The sequence below is a fragment of the Lycium barbarum genome, chromosome 12 (assembly GCF_019175385.1).
Source record: "Lycium barbarum isolate Lr01 chromosome 12, ASM1917538v2, whole genome shotgun sequence".
Taxonomy (NCBI): Eukaryota; Viridiplantae; Streptophyta; class Magnoliopsida; order Solanales; family Solanaceae; genus Lycium; species Lycium barbarum.
The window spans coordinates 66,737,983-66,752,200 of record NC_083348.1 but is presented as its reverse complement, the minus strand read 5'-3'; the positions used below and the strand labels follow the sequence as shown (position 1 = coordinate 66,752,200).

The window sequence follows — 14,218 nt, the reverse complement described above, 5'->3', positions numbered from 1 at the left end:
ACTGCAGAATTCTTAAGAGGATATATTCAACATATTTTTGCTAAGCTTTGATCAACCTATGCTTACTCTCAGGCTACTTTTGGCCTTTTTCCCAAATTAGTTGCAATGGTTAATTCATTAGCATGTAATGAGTCATGATAGAAGTAAGTATAAAGGACTAGCAAGCTTATCTCAAATGCAGGGGGAGGAGGGGGGGGGGGGGGGGGAAGCAACAACAAAATTATCCAAATTCATCTTCTTTGCAAGGTCTCATCCAATGTATCCTCCAAAGTTTCAGCAGCCACTCAGGAAGCATTCGGGATTTGAAAATCCATCAAGTCATACAAAGAAGACAAGGGTGAAAGAGAGTATCCCAAACAAGGAAGGTTTTTAACAAGATAAGATTAACTGAGATGCCTTCTCTATTGATTAGTAGGTTTGGTTTACAGCCTTTGAAAATTGTTTAAGCTAATTAAAAGAGTTAAGTTTCAAGATTCTGATTCTGTCAGCACAGTCAACATCATAACCAGAAACTTCCCAAGGCCATATAAACCAAACAGAGTGAGAATCAATTCTTAAAGTAAGAAATCTGGATACTTATTCCTTATCAAAGTAAACTTATTAAACTATATACAACATCACATAGGTTTGTTTAACTGGACAACTATAATTCTAAAATGATTCTATGAATTTGGCACAACTGGACTTAAAACAAGATTTATAGCAGCAAACTCACACACCAGGCACAAACATATTGACAGTAAGTAGGATGCAGACATATTGTGAACCTACTCTAGTTTTTTTTAGAGTTAAATGAGTCAATCATAGATTCTCAAATAAATAAAGAGTTAGGTCGAGGTTGAACATGTCAAAAGGGAAGAACAAAGTGTAAAGAAGGTGGCATGCCCTTACTTCTACCCTGCCTTAAACATGCTTGAAGATAGAGATGAAATACAAGCCACATTCATCAAAGAAGGGGTCAGATTTCAACTTAATCTAACAGTCAACAGGTCTTGAAGGAAGCTGATGCCTCAAACAAAGGTAACCTTGAAAATCATGCTGAACCATCATTCTTTACTCAAACAGAACAGTAGGTAAAATTGCAGATTCATATTCCCAGTGTTAAAGTCTTGAAGAGAAACCAGAATGTCTTTTAGGAAAACATGCCTCTTTGAGAGAGGTAAATAAACTTTTCTTAAACTTGCTATAGGGGAACAACATGAAAACTCTGAATCAAGGCTCAATCCCAACAGTTGTCTGACCTCACATAACTTAGTGTTATCACTTCAAGCTTTCAAGATTAATTCCCAGAAAACTTATAACAACATCAGATAAATATTAATGACTAGAGCAGGATTAGTCATGGTTTAAGGCTAAATCATTTTTTAGAACCTAACTAGACTACAAAACATGTAATGGATTGGAAAGACACAAGTTGAGTTGTAGTTAAGATCACAAGTTACTAATTTATCACTATTCTTATTTAGGATCATAACAGGGGGCATTTGAACATTCAGAGAGGGGTGATAAAAAGGGAAACAACACATTTTATGCCATTTTGACGTAATAGAAACTATGATATAGCATTGTACTTCAAACAAAGACCTTGCACATTTTATGCACAAACAACATTCAACTCAACTAGTGTTTCTTTCTTATTTCAGGAATTCATACACTAAATGAAAAAAATCATTCATCACTGGAGCAAATCCCATATTTTAACATGGACTAGACTTCAAAACACAAAAAAAAAAAAAAAAAGAGAAAACTGGATAACTAGAAAAGGGAGGAGTAGAGTAAAGATGACAGATTCATCCTCTAAAGACTCCTGAAATGATAACTGATTTCAACCTTCCTTTTAAATTTAACTAGAATGTAAAATAACTCAATTTCCCTTTGGTAATACATAATCAGTTAAGTAGAGGAAGAAAAGAGAAAAAAAAAAAAAAACAAGGAGAACTCATTTAAGTGGGGACATAATCATGCAAGATCCAAATTGCAATCCTTTTTTTTTTTTTAAGTTTTTCTAAGCCAAACTGAATTCGCATTTTTACTTGAACAAAACAAGTTCTTGATTAAAGCTCCCAAAGGGGAGCTGTATTACTACTTGACAGAACATGCTGAATATGACTTCATCAATCAAACACATAGCTAACTCGGGAAATTTAAGTAGAATAGACCATAAATCATACACATTTTCCATGGTCAATACACCAATCATGCTCGAACCAGTATACAACTAAACTACATATTTAATTAAGATTCAAAATGTGCTGATTACTCAAACTAACATATGATTAACACTCAAATAATACAAAGGCTACAGAAATTAAAAGGGAGAGAAATTACCTTTTTTCGGGTGCAGCGAACAGAGTGCGGATCTTCAATCTACACTCGAACACTTTTTCTCAGAGAATAAACGGGATTTCAAAAGAAATTTATTTCAGAACTTTTGTCTTCAGGGATTCTTGCGACCCGAAAAAAAAAACTACAAAATAGGGGGTTTTTGGGGTTCAAGAACTGTGATTCTTAGGGGGTTTCTGCGATTCCAAGCCCTTCAATTCTTGGGGGAATTTTCTGAATCCAAAAATCCTCCGGTTCTAGGGGAATTTCATGAATCGAAAAAAACCTCCCCTTTAATGGATGATGAAACGAATACTTATAGACTGATTTCGGGTTTGAGTTTGAGAGGAGCGGGGACAAAGATGAGTGGAGAGAGGGAGATGAGGCGCGGTAGGGACGAGGAGCGTGGTGGGGTAGCGGTGTGGGGGTCGTCGGCGAGGTGGGGACGAGGAGCGTGGGAGTGGGGTAGCGGTGTGGGGAAGGGAGCGGAAGAGAAAGGAAGAGAGGGAGGGGGTGAGCGGCGGAGGTGATAAAGGAGAGAGAGAGAGAGAGCCGAAGGAGGCGGAAAAAGAAAGGAGAGAGATAGGATTTAGGGTTAAAGAAAATAAGGGATGGGCTGGACCGGGTCGGGTTAAAAATGGGCTGGTTTGGCTAAAATATAGGCTGGGCAAAATTAAAAGAGTGGGCTGGTCCGAAAATGTTGGTTAATTATTTGGGCTGGGGTGAACTAAATGATGTCAGATAAATCAAAATGTGGACTGGTTTTGTGAATTGACCCGAAAATAGTATGAGTTGATTGGGCTACTACATTTAAATAAAAGACCTATTTAATAACTTGTGTTAAAAATATTACTTAATATAAAATATGCAATTATTAGTGCTCAGATAAAAAATGGCGTTGTAATAGCCGTGCAATAATATTTCGAAAATCCACAGTAAATAAACACTATTATTTAATTATGCAAAAAAGATAAATGCGATGCGTGTGCGTAAGCTGGTAAAAAATGCTAAAAAAATGATAAAATTGTGAATTATAATAATAGTAATAAATAATAATAATAATAATAATAATAATAATAATAATAATAATAATAATAACAACAACAACAATAGTAACTGCAATAGAATAATAAAGTGCCGGTATTGATGAGAAGCTGATAATTTAGTAAAAAATGACTATATATATATTTTAATTTTTCTAAAAATATTAGAGGCGTAAATAGGTATTTTGGAAGAGAGGCGGGACAAAATTGGGTGTCAACATCAACGATTCAAAATATTTCAAAATTAATCGGATTAAGGTAGTCATTAGAGTTTTAGTTTAATAGCTGTCACTCCAAACTAATCAAGAATTTCCTTTTCAGCCATCTTTTATTTTTGAAAAAAGGGTCAAATATACCTCTCAACTTTTAGAGCAGATATAGCCTCATCAAAAAAAATGCGCATATATACGCTCGCCATTACACAAATGATACGTATTTGCCCTTTCGACACTTATTTTCCAAATTAAAAAATTATTTGCTTTGGTTTTAATTTAAAAATTGCGCTTTATTAAAAAATAAATAAGAATCAACTCGCCATGGATAGAGCAAACAAGTCGTGAGTGAGCTTATTCTACATTTTGTATTGAAAAGGTTGCAAACTCAACTCGAGTATCATCAATGAATTTGATGCGGCAGCGCTTCATTTTTCGTCTTGGATTTGCCTCTCAAACTTCAATTCTCAAAGTAAACCATCCTTGCTCAATCCCTAGCCATGGAAGAAGAAAACTTAGTACAATTACTTTGTCCTTGGCAGCTCCAAAGGTAATGTACATATTTCTACAGACTTATGGTAATTAATATAAACCTAACCAGTTGATGTTTTCGGTGAAATAGTCAGGTGAAGAGGTTTTGGTAGTAGTAGGTGGTGGAGCTGCTGGAATTTACGGTGCTATTAGGGCCAAGACTATTGCTCCTAATCTTAAAGTTGTTGTTATTGAAAAAGCTAAACCTTTATCAAAGGTTAGTACTTAGTACTCCCTCCCTTTCAATTTGTTTGACTTACAGAAAGTAAGAATACTTTTCAATCTTGTGGTCTTAAACTAAATATAGATACTTAGAATGTTACATAATGCCTTTTAATCTTGTGGTCTTAAACGTGCCATGTGGAAAGTTTGGAACTAAAGAGTTGCCAAAAAAAAGAAAAAAAAAAGAGACATTCTGTTTAAAACAGACTACAAAGGAAAGTAAGACAAATAAATTGAGACAGAGGGAGTGCCTTTTTCCACTGTTATGAGAATCAACACAGCAAAATTTCTCCATTTTTCATTTATTAGTTGTATTGAAATGAGTTGGACCCGAATAAAGGGGAATGATTAAATAGAGGATTGATATAACCTGACCCAACTTTGTTTGAGATTTTGAGATTCAAGTGTAGTTGTTGTTTTTCAGAACTTTGAGAGTGTTGTACTCCCTCCGTCCCAATTTAATTTTGTTAGTTTGGCGAGGCACGAAACTTAAGAAAGAAAGAGAGACTTTTGAATCTTGTGGTCCTGAATTAAAGATGCGTATAATGTGCTAAAGTGTCCTTCAAATCTTGTCGTTTTTAACTTTCCGCGTAGGATGTTTGAATTGTACTTACTAAATATAGAAAGTGACGCTCTTTTTGGGACAGACCAAAAAGGAAAGTAAGACACTTAAATTGAGACAGAGGGAGTACCTTTTCCCCTGTTATGAGAATTAGCACAGCAAAATTTCTCCATTTTTCATTAATTAAACGTATTGAAATGGTTTGGACCCGAATAAAGGGGGATGATTGTATAGAGGATTGATATAAGCTTACACAACTTTGTTTGAGACTTTGAGATTGAAGCATAGTTGTTATATATAAAACTTTGAGAATGTTGTACTCCCTCCGTTTCCGTGCAAAAAAGAATGACCCCTTTCTATATGTGGAAACAATTTACCTTTATGCAATGATTTATAGCCACACAAAATATATGTGACTCATTTAACGCCACAAGTTTAAAAGTCTTCTCTTCTTTCTTAAACTCCGTGCCCAGTCAAATAGGTTCACATAAATTGAAACGGAGGGAGTATCATTTATCTTTTGCTCATAATTCTTGAGGATTTAGTTTGTGTTTGTGATGAGGAAATATTTGGTTGTTTGTTTTGGCAGGTCAAAATTTCTGGAGGGGGCCGCTGCAATGTGACTAATGGGCATTGTCTTGACAATAAGGTAAAATTCTCTTTTCAGTTAAAAGATATAATCTCTGCTTAGCTGTATGAAGAATCGAAGCCCAAAGCTTAATGTTCTTGGAATATGACATTTGTGGAAGAGTGAATTTTGTTTATGTGTAACTTTTGTTTCTTGGTGGCTGGGGAATTCAATGTATTTGCTTGCTCCTCTGGTGTATCTGACATTGGATTTCTCATTTTTAATCTTAATATTGGAAGCTATTTCAGAAATACTGGTACTGATTATAATTCCGAAGATTGTATATCTTAAGAATTTGAAAATAAACGCCTTTTATCCTAGGCACTTTGTACATGATAAATCGAAGATACAAATTCTACTATTTGTAGTCTGAACTCCCTCAACCCAGATTTTGCATTCGCCTATACTAATTGAGTAGGATGTTTGTCAGTAGCTTATGAGAATTATAAGCTCAACTAAAATAACTGAGTCTAAGAAGAGTGTGTGTGCGCGTGCGTTCTTTTCTTTTCTAAAAGGCGTTCATAGTTGAATGTCATTTTTAACTTCAGATATGTGGCATTATAGCAGCATATAAGTCAAGCTCAACCAAAACCAACCTCGTTTACAGATTTTGGCAGAACAGTATCCAAGGGGTCATAAGGAATTCAGAGGCTCCTTTTTCCATACTCACGGTCCAATGGATACAATGTCCTGGTTCTCTGATCATGGTGTGGCGTTGAAAGTAATCACCAAAACTACCTTTTTGATGTTTCTTTTCTTCTTGTTGATGTTTTCTTTGATAAGGTAAAAGTGTTCTTCTTGTTGATGTTAACTAGTAGTTCTGCTGATTTTGTCTCAGATTGAGGAAGACGGAAGGGTCTTTCCCACCAGTGATAGTTCATCTACTATAATTGATTGCCTCATGTCTGAGGCAAAGAGGAGCGGAGGTAGATAAACTATTCTATTATAATTTTGTTTTATCTAAATTTTTTAATTGACTAGCTTTGGACTTTGGATCGTTGTAAGGTCAGAATTTCCTTAAAAGCAAAAAAATGGGACTTTCTACTCTTGTATGGTCACACTTCCCCTGAAAGCAAAACGTTTTCTGTTAGCTCGTGTGTATCTGCGTCTCTCTCTCGCTCTCTCTTTCTCTCTGTATGCACTGACACTTGCTGATATGGCATTACTGGTGAACTTGAAGCCAAGTATTTGCCAAGAACATCTCGGGATTTGAGACATGGAATCCTTCATTTTTTCTTATGATAAAATATGGGAGACGGTGGCAACTTAAACAAATTGGAATTGGATTTTTTAACCCTTTGAATCGTTCTGCCTAAAGTATCCACTGCCTAGATGTTTATGAAATTGTTTCAGGGTTAAAACTACTATAGACCAAGGCTAGATGTTGAACAATCATGAATTTAAGGCCTATGTTAAGACTCCCTGCACCCGGCTATAGTATGCTTAACTGCTTTATTTTTAAAGTTTTCTCAATTATCCTTAATGCATTTATTCTGTTTCAGTCACCAGGTTGAGATGGAAAAGTTGTGCCTAAAAGCTAAAATAGCTACATTTTGAAATAGTGTCCTGCATTTTTTGTGCATTTTCTATTTCATTTCGTACGTGTGATGATGAGAAAATTATATCATCCAAATGTGCAACTTACAGATAGACATATTTCATGGACTAAATCAAAAAGTAGGTTGCTGAAAATTGGAAGGAAATATGCTCCTAATCTGAACAGCTATGAAATATCAGCCTTTTATATTTCTTTTTTTATTAAACTTAGAATGCTCTATCATCTACAATGGCGAGTTAAAACATCTGCCTAGGTATGGCGAATCATGAATTCAAATACCCTTATGCTAAGTAAAAAGAAATGAAAGTCAAAATTTCTTTCATTTCTCAAATTCAGACCACAAGCTCTCAGAAGGTTTAGGATTGCACATCCTTAGCTATGACTCAAGCGATTGCTTTACGTATTTTATAATTTGTGGGGCATTCTATTTCTCTTTTTCCTATTAAGATGCTGATATGCCAGTTCCTCGTTTAGTCTTGTTGCAGACTGGAAAAGTTGTTACTGGTGCATCTTCCACTGCTGATGGAAAATTTGCGGTCAAGCTTGAGAAACGTAGCCTTGATTATGTGGAGCACATTGAAGCTGATTTTCTACTAATTGCTAGTGGGAGTAGTAAGCAGGTCAGTTTGGTAATGAGTTAGTTGCACTTTTTTTGCATCCATTCCTTCACTTCATTGCCATCTTTTCCTGTTCAGGGTTATGATCTTGCCACTCAACTTGGTCATTCTATTGTGGAACCTGTTCCGAGCCTATTCACTTTCAAGATTGATGACTTGAAGTTAGCAGAACTGTCTGGTGTAGGTTTCTCTACCATTTGCAGCCAATTGAGTGAATTCAGTCTTTGAGGTGTTTGCTTGCTACTCCTTATCTTTTATATCACATCAACAAAGATATAGCTCATTATGTATTGTCAATACTACCTTCTTTCCTGAACCTTGGTTATACTTAGGAAGATGCTTTATATGTCTCATAAATGTTGTTTAAAATAATTATTTTGGATTCAGATCCTATTGGTTTTGAATATAATCTGATTAATATTAGTACTAAGGATGACATAGCTCTGATCGTCTTCCAAATATCTGCACTGATAATTTTTTCTTTCCTCTTCTGGCACTTTATGTCTTATGAGGCAGCTAGTTTCTTTCCCAATGCTACCTTGCATGCTTCAACTTCTATGTTCTATAAGTACCCAAGCTAACTCTTTTCTCGAATTAGTGCTAATTGCTATATAAAAACATGATAGTCTTTTGTGCCCTGTAAATTCACCTTTCTGACATTTTAGAAGATGCTTTGGTGTTCTTTATCATGGGGCAATGTGCACTGATAATACTTATTTGTCTAATGGCATCATGATCTCTGCTTCTTAACAGAGATTTTCATTTAAATTATGAAGATTTTGACTGTGTTCCCTGTTTTTTTGTTGCTAGAAATTCATATTAAAGTGAACATATATTTTATGTATTTCAGACATCATTGCACTTCCGTGTTGATTCTTAAATAGTTGTGACATACTTATCACACCTTTGAGAACATGAAGATATTCATGCCTATGTCTAACGGTAATCATTTTGCTGTCATCCATAGGTGACATTCCCAAAAGTAAAAGCAAAATTACAGCTAGAAGGCATCCAGAAGAATATACCACAGCTTACTCAGGTATGGATTTCTGATTGATTGCATTTCTGGGATATAATTTTTGTACTGCAGAACATAATTCTATCTTTTAGGTAGGACCCATGATAGTAACCCACTGGGGACTCAGTGGGCCTGTGGTTCTTAGGCTATCTGCTTGGGGGGCACGATATCTATCCAGTTCAGACTATAAGGGTAAAGAATGTCTTCCTTTTTCTGTCATTACCATTTTCTCTTTACCACAACCTTTTTTCTCTTGCTAAATTTAGTTGCAAACACACCCAGGTACGCTTTGCGTGGATTTTACTCCTGATATCCATATTGAAGATCTAAGGTCTCTACTCACTCGTCACAAGAATCAGTTTTTGGTAATACATTGTGTGACCTGAGTTGAAGTTTATGACCTTTCAATTATCTTGTTTGCTTGTCCATATAAACTAGTTTGTCAAAGACGGGAAACATATGGAAGAGAGAAAAGAAAGCTGTCCTCCATGAGAAGAAAGCTACAGGAACTACTTCATCTTTTAAAAAAAGAAGAAGGCTCCAGGAACTAATACTTAACATGAAATTAAATATTTGCTTTATATAGTGAGCAACTATATCCATGGATGCTTCATTTGAAGTACATGTGATGTGAGCAGGTATGGGTTTTTTCGAATAGATTCAAAATAGCAAAAAGGGTTGTATATGTTAATAGAATTACAGGAGCTCAATAGAACTCGAGGAATTCTGTGCTAATCCAGGACTTATACAGAGATAATTTGAGTAAACCAGCTATAGAAATGAAAGGAAGAAGATGGAATAGAAGTTGAATAGAATAGAACTGAAATGTAAAATGTTTGTTACAATGACTTGTATGCACTCAATGAATGGAATAGCTACAGATTACAATTTGACTTGACTTCAACTAACTAACTGCTTCTAACAACTTTTGTTGACCTGGACAGTTCGTAACTAACTTCTGGAACTGTCAACTAACTGAGTAACTAACATTTGGACTTAACTAACTTTTGAACTAATTCTCAGAATCATGTATCTGTATATATCTCCACTACTTACGCACACCCATATATGATCACTGGACCATATAAGGTAGTTGAACAGAAATAAAAAAATTCTACTAACTGATTGAACCACATAAACGGAGTTGTATGTGTTAGGATTTGAATCCCAAATCCGACCTTTGTAAGCAGGTTCCCAGGAAAGATTGGAGGGTCACAGCTGGACCACTTAAATACCAACCTCCTTAGACAGAACCTACTTATGCCGTGATGTAAGCGAAAAATAAATAGCACACACAGATTTATAGTGGTTCACCCTCAATGTGAGAGCTACGTCCATGTTGCTGCCGCAGATCTTATTAAAGAAGAAATATTACAAGTGTTTACAACACTCAACCTCACAACCCCAATCCCAGTTACACTCAAGAAAAAAATTCTCTCAAAGACTTCTCTTACTTAAGCCTTTCACTAAGAGTATTTCTCTTAGATTTTTCTCTCTTTGGGATGTGTTGTCTTCTTCAATTTTTGGTGTGTCTAGCAAATGAGAAAGCTTCCCTATTTATAGGTATGAGATGAACCTATTGATGTCATTAGTGTGTCTAGCAAATGAGAAAGCTTCCCTATTTATAGGTATGAGATGAACCTATTGATGTCATTAGTGACTCAAGCAAGCACTTGACAATTTTCCAAAGACAAGGAAGATGTTTTCTTCCTCAAAACAAGGGAAGTGTTTTCTTCCCTAAAATAAGGGAGGTGTTTTCTTCCTCAAAATAAGGGGACATTTTGAGGATGGACCCAACAGTATGAGATACAGTGACTGAGGGTTCTTAAACTATTGGTCGATCTTATCAAGAGAAAAAAGGTTCTGAAACTATTGATTATTCTCTTCTGTGAATAAGATCTCATCACGACACCAAAGCATATGATTTCTGAATTTGAATTGGATCTTACTTTACCACTTTCCTTATTGTTCTCTTCAATGCAGAGGCAGAAGGTGCTGAACTCTTATCCTTCCGAATTTGCGGTTGTGAAAAGATTTTGGAAGTATATATTAGATCGTGAGGTGAAAATGCTTACTTCAGTTGCAAGGATGTCTTTTGACTTCTGCAATATGAATATCTTCTCAGAATGTTTGTCGTCCACTTTTATTTATTATTTTTCTTTTTCGATTAATGCAGGGCATATGCGGAGACATGCTGTGGTCGTCCATTTCCAATAATTTGTTATTCGCTATTGCTTCTTTGTTAAAAGATTGTGCATTTAGCGTGAAGGGAAAGGTATCATGGCTCTTTCCATTTCTCACAATGATTTCTGCTTTTGACATCATTACTTTGATTGAAAAGAAATTTTCTGTTGCATCCTTTTTGGGGTAATGAAGGGCCAATTTAAGGATGAGTTTGTCACAGCTGGAGGTGTTCCACTTTCAGAGGTGCTCCCTTTTCTTTTCTTCCCGTCTGTATATGCCTTTCAATGCTGAGACCCTTTCAATTTAGCTAAACTAGTTTCTGAGAGTTGCAACCTTTCTATTTTGTTCAAGCAGATCTACCTTGATAGAATGGGAAGCAGGATCCATTCTCATCTCTACTTTGCTGGAGAGGTTGTCTAACCTAATACCTGTAGTTTCCTTCTCTTGCTTCAGGTTCAAATTTAGGACACAGGTTATGGCTTTCCCTATGTATTTATGATTCTTTGAAAATCGTGTAGGTACTCAATGTTGATGGTATTACTGGTGGCTTCAATTTTCAGGTAATGTGAACATGATGTGAATCCACAGGGTATAATTAATGAGAAAAGTGCATCATGATCTCTTTATTATATATTTTAATATGTATGCATTATATGTCTGATGGGTATACTATAAAGAGAAGTGCTGATGTATTTTAACAATTTGTTCAGCCAAAACCTTTAACTTATAATCATATTACTATTTGGTGCATCATTCAAAAACTGAAATCATCAATGTTTGTAAGTTGAAAATAAATTAGAATGAATTGGTCCAAATTACTTGAAATAAATAGTGAGGGTTCATATAGCTGATTGCAATTAGCTTGGGGTTGAAGCATAGCTGTTGTATTATCAATTTGATCACACTCACCAAAAAGAATACATATTGCTGATGTTGTTGGTGGATCGTCAAAGTGTGATTTAATCTGGTTTAATTTGAGATAGATACAGTAGGGATCCTTGTCAAAGTAAACTTATGTTCATCTAATTAAACAACTAAATTGATGCTCATCTTTTCCTCATCTTCTTACAAACAGAAGACTGGAAACGACATTTTCTATAGATTTTGTACTTTCAAATTGATTGTCGTCGTTGTCTAAGAAATTCGTTTTAAATTTTCTTCGGTAACTTATATCATAAAATTTGCATTCTTATCTTTTTGTAATTCCACTTTTCCCATGATATTTGTGATAATTTTAGTCCATGATAGAAATTTTTCCTTATCAAAAAGACATGATAGACAATTTTAAGTTAATCTTTTAGGAAATTAACAGACCAAAATATGTTGTATCAGAAGGAAGATCTACTGACATAAATTTGGCCTGTTAGGGTATATTGGCCGATTATCTACTCTCTGCAAAAAAGAAATACTGATTGTGAAATTTGATGATGTATTGTGTAATTTAATAATGATTACTCCTCTTTTTTTCCCCCTTGCTATCAAGTTATACATGATATTGCCTATTTTGAAGGATTTATTGTAGAACTTTTTTGCAATTTCATTTATCAAAGTTTGATATAGCACTTCTGTATTCTAAAATTAATTTTTTGATGCACTACCTATTATTTAATGTAAACGTCTAGTTCAACGGGATTATCTTTAAGTTTGAGCCTCTACATAGTTAAAAATGTGTCCAGATGGATTTGTGCTTAATACTCTTGCAAATGGGGAACGTGACACTGATAAAACTGATATCACGATTCTTAACCGTGATGTGTTGTCTTGCTCCTAATACGCGTAGTCACTGTCTGAATAAACCTACTTTACCCATGTGTCTTGTTTCATAATTTTTTTAATCCCTTTCTTCCTTTTAGTTACCTTTTGGGGGAGTGGGGTGGTGTGGCGGTGGAGAAGGGGGTGTATAAATAATATTCGTATTTCAGCAGGCTACTTTCTTTGCTGATTGTTAGCACTCTAACTCTGCAGAATGCTTGGACAGGGGGATACATTGCAGGAACAAGTATCGGTAACCTGGCTGGAGTTGCATATAACAGAGTAAATCAGTAAGTTATGCAGTATTTGGAGATATTGATTATTGAAGAGCCTGACAATTTTGAAATTAGTGATTCCCTTAGTTATGTCACCTGTTTTCTTTCAAAGGAAAAAGCAAGCGTATCAAAAGACTTCTGTGTAAGTTTTTGAAGTAGTGTTCTATGCCGAAAGTTATGCTGAAAGCCTTTCGGGAGCTAACAAATGCTCAAGAAGTCGCTGAATCAGCTCAGAGAGAATCTCTTTAGAATGTACTGATAGCATGAGCTCTCTCTTCTTGCATCAGTGGCTATCTATGGAACTATACTAGTTAAGGTAACATGCATATTGAAGAGGAAAAAAGGACTAATACGAGGAGTGGCAGAATTGTATAACTAATTTGGTGCAGCCTAATTGCTAATGCCATATTTAGAGCACAGTTCAAATCTCAAGAAGTTTGCTATTCAGTTGGGCTTTCTCAACTCTTCTAACTTATGTGCAAAGCTTAATTAAAACAGAGACAGAGATAGAATATATAATCCAGTTTTGCGTTTTTGTTAACCTGACATCTGCTCAAATTAGTCTATTCACATTTTTTTTAATCATTTGCTAGCTAGCAGTAACGTGCAAGGTTATGAGATAACTTTTGAATTGCATCATTGCATGTATCGCTCAGTGTAGCAGCTATATTGCATGAAACATTCATTAGCTTGACAAAATTATGTATGTCAAACCGGTGTAACAAGATGTTCATACCTATGCATAAATTATAATACCCACATGTACCCACAACAAGCCCCTGTGAAATGCTATTAAATTTAGACCTTTTATGTTTCCAAGAAACCTCATTGACCAAAGTTAATAAAGAAATTTGCCGGACTGATTACGCCTATAAATATTCCTCTTAATAAATTATGGGTAATTCAACATCATTTGCTGGAAGATTTGCCTCGGAGTTGGACATGTGATGGTGATTTACAAGAACAATTGGCATTAACAATTGAGTTGGTCAAACTTTTTTTTTAAAACTCTGGTACTGTCTTTTGTTTTAATATTGTATTGTTGTGTGCAAGCCACTTGTCGAAAATGAGTTGATCCAGGTCTGTCATCGCCCGTCCACAATTTTCAGTTACGTGTCGCGTTTCTTGTTGAATATGAATATTCTTCGAAGGTTGAAATCTTGACATGTATGGTTCCTAGAAATGTCGAAAAGAACAAGGAGACTTTATCGAGGTTCAAGTAATTAAAATCTGTTAAAAAAAATAAAAGTGATTTGAGTACTATAAAAGAATTGCATAGAGATTTCAATATTCT

At 35.2% G+C, this 14,218-nt stretch overlaps 1 protein-coding gene across 3 annotated transcripts; it reads left to right on the top strand.

Annotated features, from left to right (window-relative positions):
* The first annotated feature begins 3,803 nt into the window (after nucleotides 1-3,803).
* On the top strand, nucleotides 3,804-13,509 carry LOC132622560 (uncharacterized). Of its 3 annotated transcripts, none has more exons than XM_060337177.1 (17): nucleotides 3,804-4,127; nucleotides 4,200-4,325; nucleotides 5,482-5,541; nucleotides 6,128-6,241; nucleotides 6,359-6,446; nucleotides 7,553-7,698; nucleotides 7,774-7,875; nucleotides 8,663-8,734; nucleotides 8,806-8,905; nucleotides 8,996-9,078; nucleotides 10,697-10,774; nucleotides 10,890-10,988; nucleotides 11,090-11,140; nucleotides 11,252-11,308; nucleotides 11,416-11,457; nucleotides 12,876-12,939; nucleotides 13,037-13,509. In XM_060337177.1, the coding sequence occupies exons 1-16, from the start codon at nucleotides 3,984-3,986 to the stop codon at nucleotides 12,933-12,935; spliced, it is 1,422 nt and encodes a 473-aa protein (XP_060193160.1). In that variant the 5' UTR covers nucleotides 3,804-3,983; the 3' UTR covers nucleotides 12,936-12,939; nucleotides 13,037-13,509. The 3 variants fall into 3 exon arrangements, with proteins under 3 accessions (XP_060193160.1, XP_060193159.1, XP_060193158.1); XM_060337175.1 differs by having other exon boundaries at nucleotides 3,805-4,127; nucleotides 12,863-12,939; XM_060337176.1 differs by having other exon boundaries at nucleotides 12,876-13,509.
* Nucleotides 13,510-14,218: the final 709 nt, after the last annotated feature.